Genomic DNA, 13,734 nt, shown 5'->3' on the forward strand with positions numbered 1-13,734 from the left:
AAAACAGCCATGTTTTGATGGTGATAAATATTACTTCTTATTTTAAAGTTAGTTATGTTAAAACAGGTTAGTTAATTGTCAACTGCTTTTTTCTTTTCATACAAGCTGTTATCGGTGAATGAGATTTTTTGAAGCAGTATTCTAAGGTTGTCATTTCTATTGCCATCCTTACTTGTTTTACTAGTAAAGTAGTTTATTCCATTGGTCTTTGCACATTGAACTGCTGAACTGTGGACTTAAAAAAAAAACAAAAAACATCACCAGTGCACAGATATCTTGGCAAATATGTGAGTTCACCAAACTGTTAATTTAGTAGAAATATTCAAAGAAAATTATTTCTATGAACTTTAATGGATTAACTCAGTGGTTCTAAATGGGGTCTATATGAGAGTTTGATAAAGTTTATGTGCAATAAATTGGTCATAATTTTACAATACCCAAAATATTTTAACAATTTTTTCTACAGTTCCTAATAATATTTAATTATAACAAAACACTTGGATTTTTTTTTTTAAATATCAAATGATATAAGGGTCTACTGGAGTAATATAAGAATCAAAGGGGTCCGTAGGTAAAAAAATGGTTAAAAACCACTGTATTAACTTGTCCTAATCAGTCTCTGGACTCTGATTGTCATCTATTTCCTTGGATTCTTTATCTTACATGCTAACTTCTCAGAAATGTTGAATATCGCTAAGTGCATCGATATATGAGAAGCATTAGTTAATGAAAGATAAATTTTCTTAGTTTGGAGTTACATAATGTAAAGAAGCCATAAAATGGATAAAAAGTTGCCATGCCTTTCATAGTGTTAAATGTTGTACAAGTAAGGTTGAGCGTTATCTTATACACTCGGTTATTATTTGATTGACCTTATAAATGAAATAACACTCAAGTTATGCAAAAATTACAATATTGCAAAATCACCTAACCTATGCCAATCTGAACATCGATAAAATAATAGTAATAATGAAATAGTGTTATCTAATTTTGAATTGACTGATTGATTGATTTTATCTTGTTGAGAATGTCTGTAGTACCTTCAATACTAGATTTGAATACAGAAATGTCAGTTATATAACCTTTTGCTGAATATTTTATTTTCTCCTGCATAATTAAAAATACAGAGATGTTAAAACTAAGATTCTCCTTATCATTAAATAGCTAATGATAGAGAGAGATAGTTTTCCTTCTAATAACAATAATTTCTTTTGTAATTGAATTTAATACTTTTGTTGTTTTTAATCAGTTTTTCCAGAAATTTTTTCTATGTATTTGGTGAACTTTATTGGTTATATTCAGTATAGTGTGTTGTTTAATGTCTGAAATAAAGTCAGCACCTAGGTTTGTTAGTTTCAATTAGTGATAATGATACATCATTAATTTTTTTTTCTTATTAGGGTTTCATTGATTTTGTAACAAAGAATAAATTTCTGCATTTGATACCTTTTGACTTTCTATTAATATTCGTCTAAAAATTATCAAGCAGTGCTGTTTATTACGATTTCATGCATTTTATTTAATATGTTATTTTCTTGGCTTTTCATATGTAATTCCTTGTGTTTACCTATATCTTCTTTGTCTATACTTTGTAAATTTCCAAACGTTTGTAGAATTAGAATTTTGAACTTGTTTCAATGTATAATACCTTAATGACACATAGATCCTTCAAAGTAAACAATTTAAAGTTGCCTGTTTCTTTTTGTTAATTTACCTAAATCATCTTTTTTCAGCTGTTAAAAATTCATGGATCTTTGATTGATATTCATAACAGTTCATTTTTTTTTTTTTAAGGCAATGGTTGCTATCTGTATTATTAGTTCAGATGTGTAACAAATAAACAACCTTTAATAAGCAAGTTCTTTGTTGATTTAATGTGTCTCTAATCAGTTTCTTAATTTACCTGGCATGTTAATTCTATATTCCTTATGAATTGTATTTTGTTGGCTGTTTATATTAGTTGTTTAAATAAAGAAAATATGTTTAATCTCCAGTTGTTAGAATGTTTACAATTTAATTGGAAATAATTTCTTAAGCACAATACCTTTGATTTAGATAGTATAAGTGCTGTAGTTGTGTAATATCCAACCCTTTCTTAAGGGGATTCATAATATAATTAAAAGAGAATTGTAATCTGAAATGAAATCTGGTCTCAGACTACTTTCAGCTGATGCCCTGACTTGCTTTGTGATGATAGCACTTATTTCATAATACATTTTCTATTATTTTTCTCTGCTAACAATCTTTCATAAACTTCTCTTTATTATAGGTAAGTTATATATAGAATAAATGAATATTGTTTACTTATCGTTTCTCAACAAATAGCTTACTGTTGAATACTAACAATTTCTTCATTCTCATCTGTTGTATATCAGTTTTAAAAATAAAATTCACTGTTAGAATAGACTTCTTGATAAAATGTTGGTAGTGAGCTGTAGGTAGTTATTCTTTTGTAAACTGATTGTCTACAAACTCTGAAATCTTGATGTCTGTATATATTGATCAACACTGTTTTTTGTTTCCACCCCCGCTACATTCTCTTTGAGTTAAGTATTATATTAGCTGATTACCTTATCAACTGTTATTGTTCTCAAGAAATTAGGCATGCCATTCAGTTCTACAGGCTGCAAGTTTGCCCATGACTGACTTACAAGACAGTGAAACATAGATCATAGTTGCTGAGTTTGTAAAGTCATGGAAGCTGAAGGAAATTGTGTCAAGTTCGCTCTACTGAATATGTAATGTCAATTTACATTAAAGGTAGACCAAAATGAATTTAGAGAGCAGCTGAGCATTAAAGGTATCAGCTAGTGTATGCTAGTTCAGATATAATTTGATTAGCTGATGAGTGTCCTGTGCTGTCAGAAAAAAAAAGGAGTGGTGAAGTCAGTTTTGAGAACACTGCCTCAAATGTCCACCTATAACAGCACACACACAAAAAAAGAAATATTAAAATGTTGAAAATTTACTAAATGCTTAAAATTGAACTGGTTGAAAACTGAAAATGTATATTACCTTAACTTTGTGAGTTGTGTATTTTGTTTAAAATATTTATTATTACAAAAATTTTGTCTTCTTAATTACAAAATTCATTGTTTTGTATTTTTTTAAAGTTATGGATGGGAACACATCCAAATGGACCCTCTAAAATATATTTGGAAGGAATGGAAGAGAAAGATCTTGGAGAGTGGATCAGTGAACATCCAGAACGGTTAGGAAAGGAGACTAATGACTACTTTAAAGGAGAGTTGCCTTTTTTGTTCAAGGTACTTTCTGTTAGAACATCCCTCTCAATTCAAGCACATCCAAATAAGGTGAGTAAATATTTTTTAGTTTACTCTTACAGTATTTTTCACCAGACATTTTATGACAAATATCTTTACAAATAAGACTTATTTTTTTTGTTTTCCCAGCATTGATTATTTATATTTAATAATAATTAGTGCAGGAATAGCTTTGTGATTAAGAAATTGTATATCTGATCCTATGGCTTAGCATCTTGGGCAAGTGTCTTCCACTATGGGTTCAGGTTGACCAGTTCCTTTTGAATGGAATTCTAACAACAGAAACTATATAGATGAACATCATGGTTTGTGTGTGTGTGTGTGTCTGTGTCTGTGTGTCTTGTACTTAGTGGCTTCATCAGAGATCAATAGAATAAATATTGAACAGAAATAAATTCTGTGGTTATGAATCCAGCATGGCTGCAGTCCAATAACTGAAACTAATTGGTTAGTAATTGATTGGTTGAGAAAATTAACTTGCAATGTTTCAATGTTCTGCCATCGAGACCAAACTACTATTACTATAAGGCCTGGAGGGGGAATGATCAAATACAGCTTAGTTTGTTGTACAAAGTCTCTAAAGATAGTCTTTGTTGTTGAATGGATAGGTAATAAATTCCCATTGCGTATCAGCATCTATTTCTCCCTTAGTGTTAGTCATTAGATGAGCTAACTTGATTGCATTTTGGTACCACCTTGAGTGACAAAATAACAAAGGAGCTCCAGCCTGTGAGAAGGTCTCTACATGGTTGCTGAGATTGCTAGAAACAATAAACAAATTGAGCCAATAAAGAAAATCTCTACATAGTCTTGTTTCTTACTAAAAATACCAATCAAACCTCCCTCAGATCACACCTGTTTTAAAATGGAAGTTCATATTGGATACAATAGTTCGAGATATCAAATTGAAATGATCATGTTTGGAACAGCTTTGATAAGTCAACTTAAGGCTGACTTAGGGTTAAGAAAACAAAAGCCTTGAATACCAAGCTAATCTTCCTTAACCCTTTAGCATTCAGGTTATTCTGTCAAACGTAATGCTTATTTATTCACATTGTTTTGAATTAATCATGCTTCTATAGTTTTGGAATGACATTGTAAGGTATGTGTGTGAGGCCAGATCTTGTTGAACATACGATATATAGAATATTTGAATCTGATGTGGCCATTTGAAATGCTAAAGGATTATATCTCACTCTCCAGTTATAAAACATATTGGATAAGGTAGTCAATATACATCACATTTGAAACAAAAACAGAATGGTCTTGGCTGGAATGCCTTTTATCATTGGTCAGAATCTGTAACAAATATTGATATGCAAAGACTGTTTTACTTGTATTGTTTCTTTTTTTTTTACTTTTTGGTACCTCACAGTTGAATAAGTGGTTGTGTTGTGTGATTGTCAGGTAGAATGCCTTGCAGTATTTGTCCAGCTAATTACTTTCTGAATCAAAGTCTTGCCAAAGTCAACTTTGTGTTTCAACCTTTTGAGGGCCAATACAATAAAATACCAACCTAAGTTGGTGTATTGGTGGGTTTGATAGAACATTAGACAAGACACCTAATGGTACTTGTTCTTGTTTCTTTGCATTGTGAGTTCTTGAACAGGAAATTTCTTGTGTTACCCAATTTAACAACCATTTCTTTCTTGCCTGTTATTGGTGGAATTTACTCTGTTACAAGTATTTGCGGGCTATGACTTTTGTTTAATGATAGATCCTTCCTATTAGTCTTCAAAGTCCTTAAAAAATAAAGGGTTTTAAGCATTGTTATAAAAGCACATGACCTAGTGATTAGGGTGTTCAGCTCACAGTTGATATCTTCAATTCAAGTTCATATCCTAGGTAGGGCAACATGAGGTCTAATCACTAAGCATCTGGACTGTTGCCATAATAACGAAGCTAAGGCATGCAGAGTAAAGCTACTTGGCAAAGACTGACCTTGAACTCTGCTGTGCATGTGCACTAAGTTTTAATGTTCTAGCTTTAATTCAATGTAAAGATTTAGGCTACTGAAAAATAACATGATATCCTACCTCTTATTTCATAGACGGCCTCTAGTTCCACATCCCTTTAAAACTGATTTCTTTTTCCAGTTCTGTATTTAAGAGATGAGGAATTGTGTACATTATTTACATTTCACAGATATTTGTCCTCGTCTTGTTAGTTGTTAACACAACGTTTCAGCTGATATACCCTCCAGCCTTCATCAGGTGTTTTGGGGAAATTTCGAAACTGGGTTCTCATTCCTAAGGTATTTCTTGATATTATTATTATTCATGGGCAAATGGCGTAGTGGTTAAGAGCGCAGGCTACTAAGCCCAAGATTCCGAGTTCAATTCCAGGCAGTGACCTGAATAATAATAATAATAATAATATTTGAAAAATGCCTTAGGAATGAGAACCCAGGTTCAAAATTTTCCCAAGACACCTGATGAAGGCTGGAGGGTATATCAGCCAAAACGTGTTAACAACAAACAAGATGAGGACAAATATCTGTCAAATGTATATAATGTAAATAATGATTTCTTTTTCCTTACATTTTAACCCACAACCAGTAAAATGATACATTTATTTATAAACCTTTAAGGGTTTCGGTTTGTAATTAGAAATTTAAATTTTGCTGTTTTTAAACGAAAGATTTCGAACAAAGCTTTATATCTCTAAGTATTCACGAAAACCTTTCTGAAAGTTAAGGTTGATGGAAAAGAACACCATCTTGTGAATTACATAAATGAAAGTTGCTAGGGATTTTATATATTCCAAAATATTAATCCTTAAAAATTTTGTTATGTAACTTTACAAACTGTTCAATTGCATTATTTATTGATTTTGAAAGTCTGTAGAAATATTGAATGTTTGCTGATCTTCAAATTCTGTATATACAACCACAAAACTTTTGAAATAAATTTTTAATCATACTCTTTTTTATTTTTAATGTCATAGTATTTTTGTTTTATTGTGTGGTTGCATTACTGAATGTATTGAAGTAATATAGGATTAATGTATGTCAAATATTTTCCCTTAAATTCTTTGAGTATATTCTAATTAAGGCAATTAAGATAAGAAATACATTTAGTTCTTAAAATAGTAGATTTCCTGTTCTCTAGTTCTGAATTATTTGTGTGATGCTGCAATACATAAGATAGCTATTGTGAAGTATTAACAACCTTATCAAGCTCTGCAACAACTAAGTTCTTAAGCTTTGTTTTAATGTAAATTATCATTTTATTTCATTCTGGCTATTTTTATTAGCTTTGTACTGTTTTAGAGCTTAAATGCTTTTTCATCAATTTGTTTCAACATACTTGACAGGATTATATAGAGATACATACATCACTTGCAATCTTAGATGCATATTAAGAGTTGAAGTAACAAAGGCTTTTTATGTTTGTATTAAAAAGATAGTTGTTCAGCAATCACTATGGTTACACATTCACAATTCAAACTTTTGTTTGTAAGGAGATCTAGGTCACTTTCAGTCTAGGGGTTGCTTAGTGATCTTGATATATAGATGAGTAGGGCTTCAATAAGTATGACCAGTCACAAGAATTGAGCTGCTAGTGTTTGTGACTCTAAGTTTACTGGATATGAAAGCTAATTTGTGTTATCTATACCATCCTAATAAATGGTAATATATTGTTTATTGTTCAAGGTGAATGGAATAATCCAAGGCATTAGCAATTGCAAAAAGATGTTAAATATAAGCAATGGAAACTGAAGACTTTTGAGAAGACTAATCTACAGAGTATGCATGTAAATTTCAGACAGATGTACACTTTGAGAAGTGAGCTGAGAAAGTTATTAGCTTTAGAAGGTTTCAACTGATGAATGCAGGAGAAATGATAGTGCTAATGTTAACAAAACATACAAGATTGGTGGGAAAGCGCTTCAGGAGTTGGGGTATAAAGGATGACTGGAGGTTGTTACGAATTTAAGTTCTTTCTTCTACAATAAAACCTTACAGCCTTGATACTATAAAGTTCAGTAACCAGGTTATTGATAAGAATTTGTTCTTCATTCATCATCATCATCATCATCATCATTTAGCGTCCGTTTTCCATGCTAGCATGGGTTGGACGGTTCTACTGGGGTCTGTGAAGCCAGAAGGCTTCATCAGGCCCAGTCAAATCTGGCAGTGTTTCTACGGCTGGATGCCCTTCCTATTGAAAATATATTGGTGTGCAAATTTATGTTTACACATTTCATTTTTAATTTTTATTAACCCTTTTGTTGTCATATTTCCCTTGAAATACACTATCTTTGTGTTAATTATTTTTAAAAATAAGGAAGAATTTATTAAAATACCTATCATTTTTAAGCTGGTGTTTGGAACATAAAGGAACATGAAATTTTGATGCAAGTTTTTAATTTAGATCACTTTAAAATTGAGAATTTGTATTATAAAACTAGGAGTTACTGCAGGCAGGTTGCCATCAGAAGGGTTCAATAATTTTTCTTTAGGAAATGTAGCATTTAAACTTCAATATTCTTACTTATTTCAGATCCATGCAGAACTGTTAAACAGAGAAAATCCAAATCTTTATAAGGATGCTAACCACAAGCCAGAATTGGCAATTGCTTTAACACCTTTCCAAGGCTTGTGTGGATTCCATGTAATTCAGGATGTAGCTAAGTACCTTCAAGGTAAATTTTCTCTTATTAACAGAAATTCAACATTAAGTTTCCTTGTTGGCATAAAATTGGGAAATATATTGCTTATTAGTATTAGCTTTTATGGGCACAGCATTTTTGGGTTGGTTGTATATGCTTATATGTTACAGGTATTGGAGCTTGGGGAAGGGCAAACTCAAGGGCTGTTCCAGGTGGCACACAGCCTAGCTATACCACTGCATGTCTGCTAGCCTTTATAAAATACTACAAAGGAAAGACATTGAGATTCTTTAGGGCTATGTCTCTCAACCATTTTTTTACCTCTGGACTCCTTTGATTCCTAGTTTACTCAGGTAGAACCTCATGGCCATTTGATGTTTAAAAAATCTTATATCTTTATAATTAAATAACATTAGGAATTGTATCAAAAAATTAAAATATTTTGAGTATTGTTGAAGTATGACCAATTTATTGCAGAGAAATTTTTACAACAAAATCTTATATGGACCCTGGTTGAGAACCACTGTTTTAGATAGATGGCCCATTAGATATTTATGGGTTCTGAATTATTTTTCCTGTTTTTTAACTGAATTTTTGAGAGCAGTTTGGTTCATTTTTAATATTCTTGTTTGTGTGAGCAGATGAGTTTATTTTGGATATTTTCATTTTTAAAATCATCTCTGGCTAATCGTTGTGAGGACATTGGTGTTGCCTTGACAGAAGTTTTCACTCTGTGAGTGCTCTTGTTTAATTTAATTTGCTTTTGTTCATTTGACTTCATTTAATAGAAATAATATTTGATAATGTGTTAATGCACTTTTACAGATATACAAGAGTTTCGTACTGTTGTTGGGACTGAAAATGCTATTAAATTGATAACTGCCAGCAGAGCTATTGACATGGCTTCACACAGAAGTGTGATGAAAAATGCTTTTGAAGCAATGATGATGAGAGACAAGGAAACATTACAAAAAGAAGTGCGGAAATGGGTTTCAAAGGTTATGGACATGGGTAAATATTGTAACCATTTTAACTTTCTTTTTCCTCTACACACACACACACACTCACTAACTCTCTCTCTCTCTCTCTTTCTCTCTCTCTCTCTCTTCATATATTGAGGATGAAAGCAAATTAAAATCTAAAATATTAAATAATGATATAATTCCGGTAGTCTAGGTTAAAACACTAATTCAACTAATTTATTTATGGAGTTTTTAGTCAACTACTTTTGCTATAACTGGTTGATTGTGAACTGTTGAATGAATATTTTCTTGTGATTTCTCCTAATTGCAGCCATTTCTGGGATTGTATAGAATGTATTTGATCATTTCTTTTCCAGAGGAACAAGGAGAGGATATTTCTCAGTACAATGGAGAGGTGCTTCTAAAACTTCATAGAGAGTTCCCTGGCGATGTTGGTTGTTTTGCTGTGTATTTTCTCAATCATATCACCCTCCAACCTGGTCAAGCTATGTTCCTTGATGCAAATCTACCACATGCATACTTGTCTGGAGGTAATGAATTTTCTTTTAAATTTTAGAATATGTTATGTTTTCTTTAAAATTCTAAAGAGAAACTAAACTCAAATATCTTGTTTATGTTCATCCAGATTGTATGGAGTGCATGGCCTGTTCAGATAATGTTGTACGAGCAGGGTTAACTGTGAAATATGTTGATGTGCAGACATTGTGCAAAATGTTGGACTACACTGGTCGGCAGCCACAGAAAGCTATATTTGCAGCTATTCAAGATACAGAGGACCCTTATGCTGCTATTTTCAAGCCTCCAGTAAATGATTTTGCTGTTATCCGTATTATGGTAAGTGATTTCTTTTCATTTTAAATAAAAGTTCTAAGCTTATTTTTATTTGATAAATAGATTAACTCTTTTATGACTGTATTTGTTTTGAAATATGAAATACACAGTATATGCATTTCGATTGATTTTAAAGTAATCAAAAATTTAGAGAATTTAGTAAAATAAATATTCTATTTTTTAAGTTGATATTTTGGAACATAACTAAACGTTCTTATTTAAGTTGAAGATATTTTAAATTTAAATATAAACACTTTAATGCAAATGGTATTTTACTGTGGGACAAGGGGTGATCTCAGTTCAGTTGGTATTAAAAGGTTAAACTGCAAAATTCTTTGTTTTCTAAAATTTACAACTCATTGAATATTTTGAGAGATGAATCAGTTCAGCAAATTTAAAACTAATCACTTTCTAGCATTTCCAGACTAACATTAGCTGGATTTGTCTCGCATAACATTTAAAAAAAAATAGTTACTTATCCAGCAAAGCTGTGAAACCCTTTTTTTATTGACAAGCACTTTCATCACCATCGTCATTGTTTAATATCTGCTTTCCATGCTGGCATGGATTGGATGGCTTCACCGAGAACTGGCAAGCCAGGAAGCTGCACCAGACTCCAATCTGATTTGGCAAGGTTTCTGTCGCTGGATGTCCTTCCCAACGCCAACCACTCCAAGAGTGTAGTGGATGCTTTTTACATGCCACCAGCAAGGGAGACAGTCAGGCAGCACTGGCATTGGCAACGCTGAAATGGTGCTTTTCATGTGCTAGTCAGGTGGCACTGGCTCGGCCATGCTCAAATGGTGCTTTTTACATGCCACTGACACAGGTGCCAATTGTCTGTTATATATATGTATATATATATATATATATATATATATATATATATATATACATACACACTCACACACACAGGTATACACAAGTGATTGAACAAATGAAAGCATTCAACAAACTTGGTTGAAATTACCTGTATTTTATAACAGTTTAACTTGGCTCTATGTTTCATAAAATTGCATGGATGTAGGACTTTCCATCTCATCAGATATTTGGAGAGATTCTGTATGTATATATCATCATTTAATATCTGTCTTCCATGTTGGCATGGGTTGGACATTTTGAAAGGATCTAATTATCTGGAGGATAGTGTTGAGCTGCAATGTCCTTTGGAATGCTACTTGGATGATTGCCTCATCCTATGGTCCCACACACATGACCAAATCAATGATTTCCAAAACTTAATCAACAGTGTCAACAACCATATCCAATTTACAATGGAATATAGTCAAGACCAACTTCCTTTTCTTGACATTCTTATTATAAAAAAAAATGCACCAACATGGAAACTGATGTTCACTACAAACCAACTGATTCCAAACAATACATTCTGTTCACCTCCAAAGCACATGAAAACAAACATCCCCTTCAACCTAGCGAGAAGAATCTGTACAATTGTCTCAAATTATAGAACATGAAATAAAAGACTTCAAAAACTAAAGGCAATTCTTCTCAAAAGACATCCAGCATCAATAGTTGACAATGGAATAGAATGGGCCAAGACAATTGCTACCCAAGACTTATGAAAACTGAAACACACTCACAGTACACTAAATAGTCTCCCATATCTCTCAACACACAATCCAAGAAATACAGAAGCTTACACGATTATATACAAGAACATCCCACTACTGAGTCAAGATCCACGTCTAAACAAAGCACTCAAAACCTATAAAATAATAAAAAGCAAAAGGCAACCCAAATCCCTAAAAAAAATCTACTCACCAATGCAAAATTACCCAACACAAGCCCACCACCCACCGTCAAAAAATGTGGTCATTCCAACTGCAAGACTTGCATCCACTTAATTGAAGGAACAATATATAAATTCCAGTTGGGACACTTTTGTCGTAAAAATGTAACTTCGCCTGCACATCAAAGAATTTACTTTATGCCATAAGGTGTGAAGGGTGCCACAAAGATTACATAGGGCAAACGAGCCTTACCCTCAGAGAAAGGATGACAGTCCACTGCCAACAATTGAAGGATCCCACCACAAGACAGATGCCACTTAGTAGTCACTTAGATATCTGTGCACAAAGCAAGTCCCCCAAATTCCTAGTTTTCTCACTATATCAATGCCCACACAACACCACTGACCAAACACGAATAAATAGAGAAAATAATCTAATTCAAAAATACAGACCACAACTCAACATATACTAACATACCCCTCCAGGTACACACCCTCAACAAACACACACAGAAACACATACAGATGTACAAAATCACACAAATACAATGCAAACACCCCACACAAACACACACGCACAAACACTATCCCCACGCTAGAACACAAACCTACACACATTCCAAGAGAAAACACATATGCACACTTGCAATACGATTCTAGCAACTATAACCAACACGTACATGCACACACCTATTCACACCACCCTGACAATCACAAATCACATTCACACAGATATACACACAAACATGCAAATACAACACAACCCACACAAACACACAGACATGCATATAGGCACACATGTACACACACACACACATGCATATAGGCACACATGTACACACACACACACAAACACAATATGCCCGTTCCCCAGTAAAAAATCACACACACACACACTCAAAAGGAAAAAAAACTTACATATACACACAATACAATCCCAACAAACACAAACACTCACAAACACACATATATACACAAGCATGCACACACATCCCCAACACAATGACACACACCTCCCCAACAATACAAGACACATAGACACACTCACACAAACACACCCACATGTATACACACACACACTGCACTAACAATACAAACAAAACAAATCACTCACTAATACAACATACACACCTGGAAAACTACATAAACCATACCCACAAATATACACACACAAGCGCATACTCAGTACCAATGTGCACAGAATGCACACACATACACACCACCCAGATAAACCCAACACACACGGACACACACAACCACTGATAAATACAACACACTCACACACACACCCACACACAGACATATGCACCCTCACAGACACATACAGTGGCTCACATATGCACACACACCAGGACAATTATAACAACACGTACATACTCAGACAGAGACACACACCCATAATATCCCCACCAACACAAAACACACATACACATGCTCATACACAAACACACATATATACACAAGCATGCACACACACCTCCCCAACAATACAAGACACATAGACACACTCACATAAACACACTGACAAATACTAATCACACACACACACCACCAGGACAATTATAACAACATACATATACTTAGACACACACACACTCACGTACACACACAAAAACGTGCACACATACACACCATCCTACCAAATATAAAACACAAGCACATGTATATACACACACACACCATTCTGACCTCTGAGACCAGTCCCAAAAACCACTGAACCATGACAGACTAGCCCAGAAACAAAAAAATCTTTTTGATTCAACATTACTCTCCCTCCCCCCACCAACCAACTCCCACACTGTCCCTTAAAATAGCAAACATTTCTTAGCTACACACAAGATGAAATGTCAGAATGACATATCAATTATTCCTCTACAATTTTTTTGTAAATTCTTAAAAATATCTCCTTCTGTGTGTGTGTGTGTGTGTGTGTGTGTGTGTGTGTGTGGTGTGTGTATATATACTGCCAAACAAACATGATTAATTTAACTCAAGATACTTTTTGGAGTCCCATTCTGATTACTTTCTTAAATACTTTCTTGTAAACTGTTTTTAATATTTTCTTAATATCACAAAGAATGTATATCTGTATTTTAATACTTTTGTGATAACCAGTACTTTACACAACAAAGCTCATACAAAGCTTTACATCTTTAGGGTTAAGGTTAAGGTTTTAGGGTTACGGTTAGGGTTTTAGGGTTAGAGTTTTAGGGTAGAGTTATGGAAAGAAGTGAAAAATGGAGAAATTAGAGGGGAGGTGAGGGGGGCAAAA

General features: G+C 33.3%; 1 protein-coding gene across 1 annotated transcript in view; it reads left to right on the top strand.

Moving 5' to 3' along the window:
• LOC115209304 (mannose-6-phosphate isomerase) overlaps positions 1–13,734 on the top strand; it is a 44,120-nt gene that overhangs the window by 26,339 nt on the left and 4,047 nt on the right. The window contains exons 3-7 of the mRNA XM_029777644.2: positions 3,114–3,314; positions 7,790–7,931; positions 8,724–8,909; positions 9,238–9,411; positions 9,507–9,715. Coding sequence (XP_029633504.1) covers positions 3,114–3,314; positions 7,790–7,931; positions 8,724–8,909; positions 9,238–9,411; positions 9,507–9,715 — 912 coding nt within the window. The remainder of the gene's footprint in view (positions 1–3,113; positions 3,315–7,789; positions 7,932–8,723; positions 8,910–9,237; positions 9,412–9,506; positions 9,716–13,734) is intronic.

Source organism: Octopus sinensis, linkage group LG3, assembly GCF_006345805.1.
Source record: "Octopus sinensis linkage group LG3, ASM634580v1, whole genome shotgun sequence".
Taxonomy (NCBI): domain Eukaryota; kingdom Metazoa; phylum Mollusca; class Cephalopoda; order Octopoda; family Octopodidae; genus Octopus; species Octopus sinensis.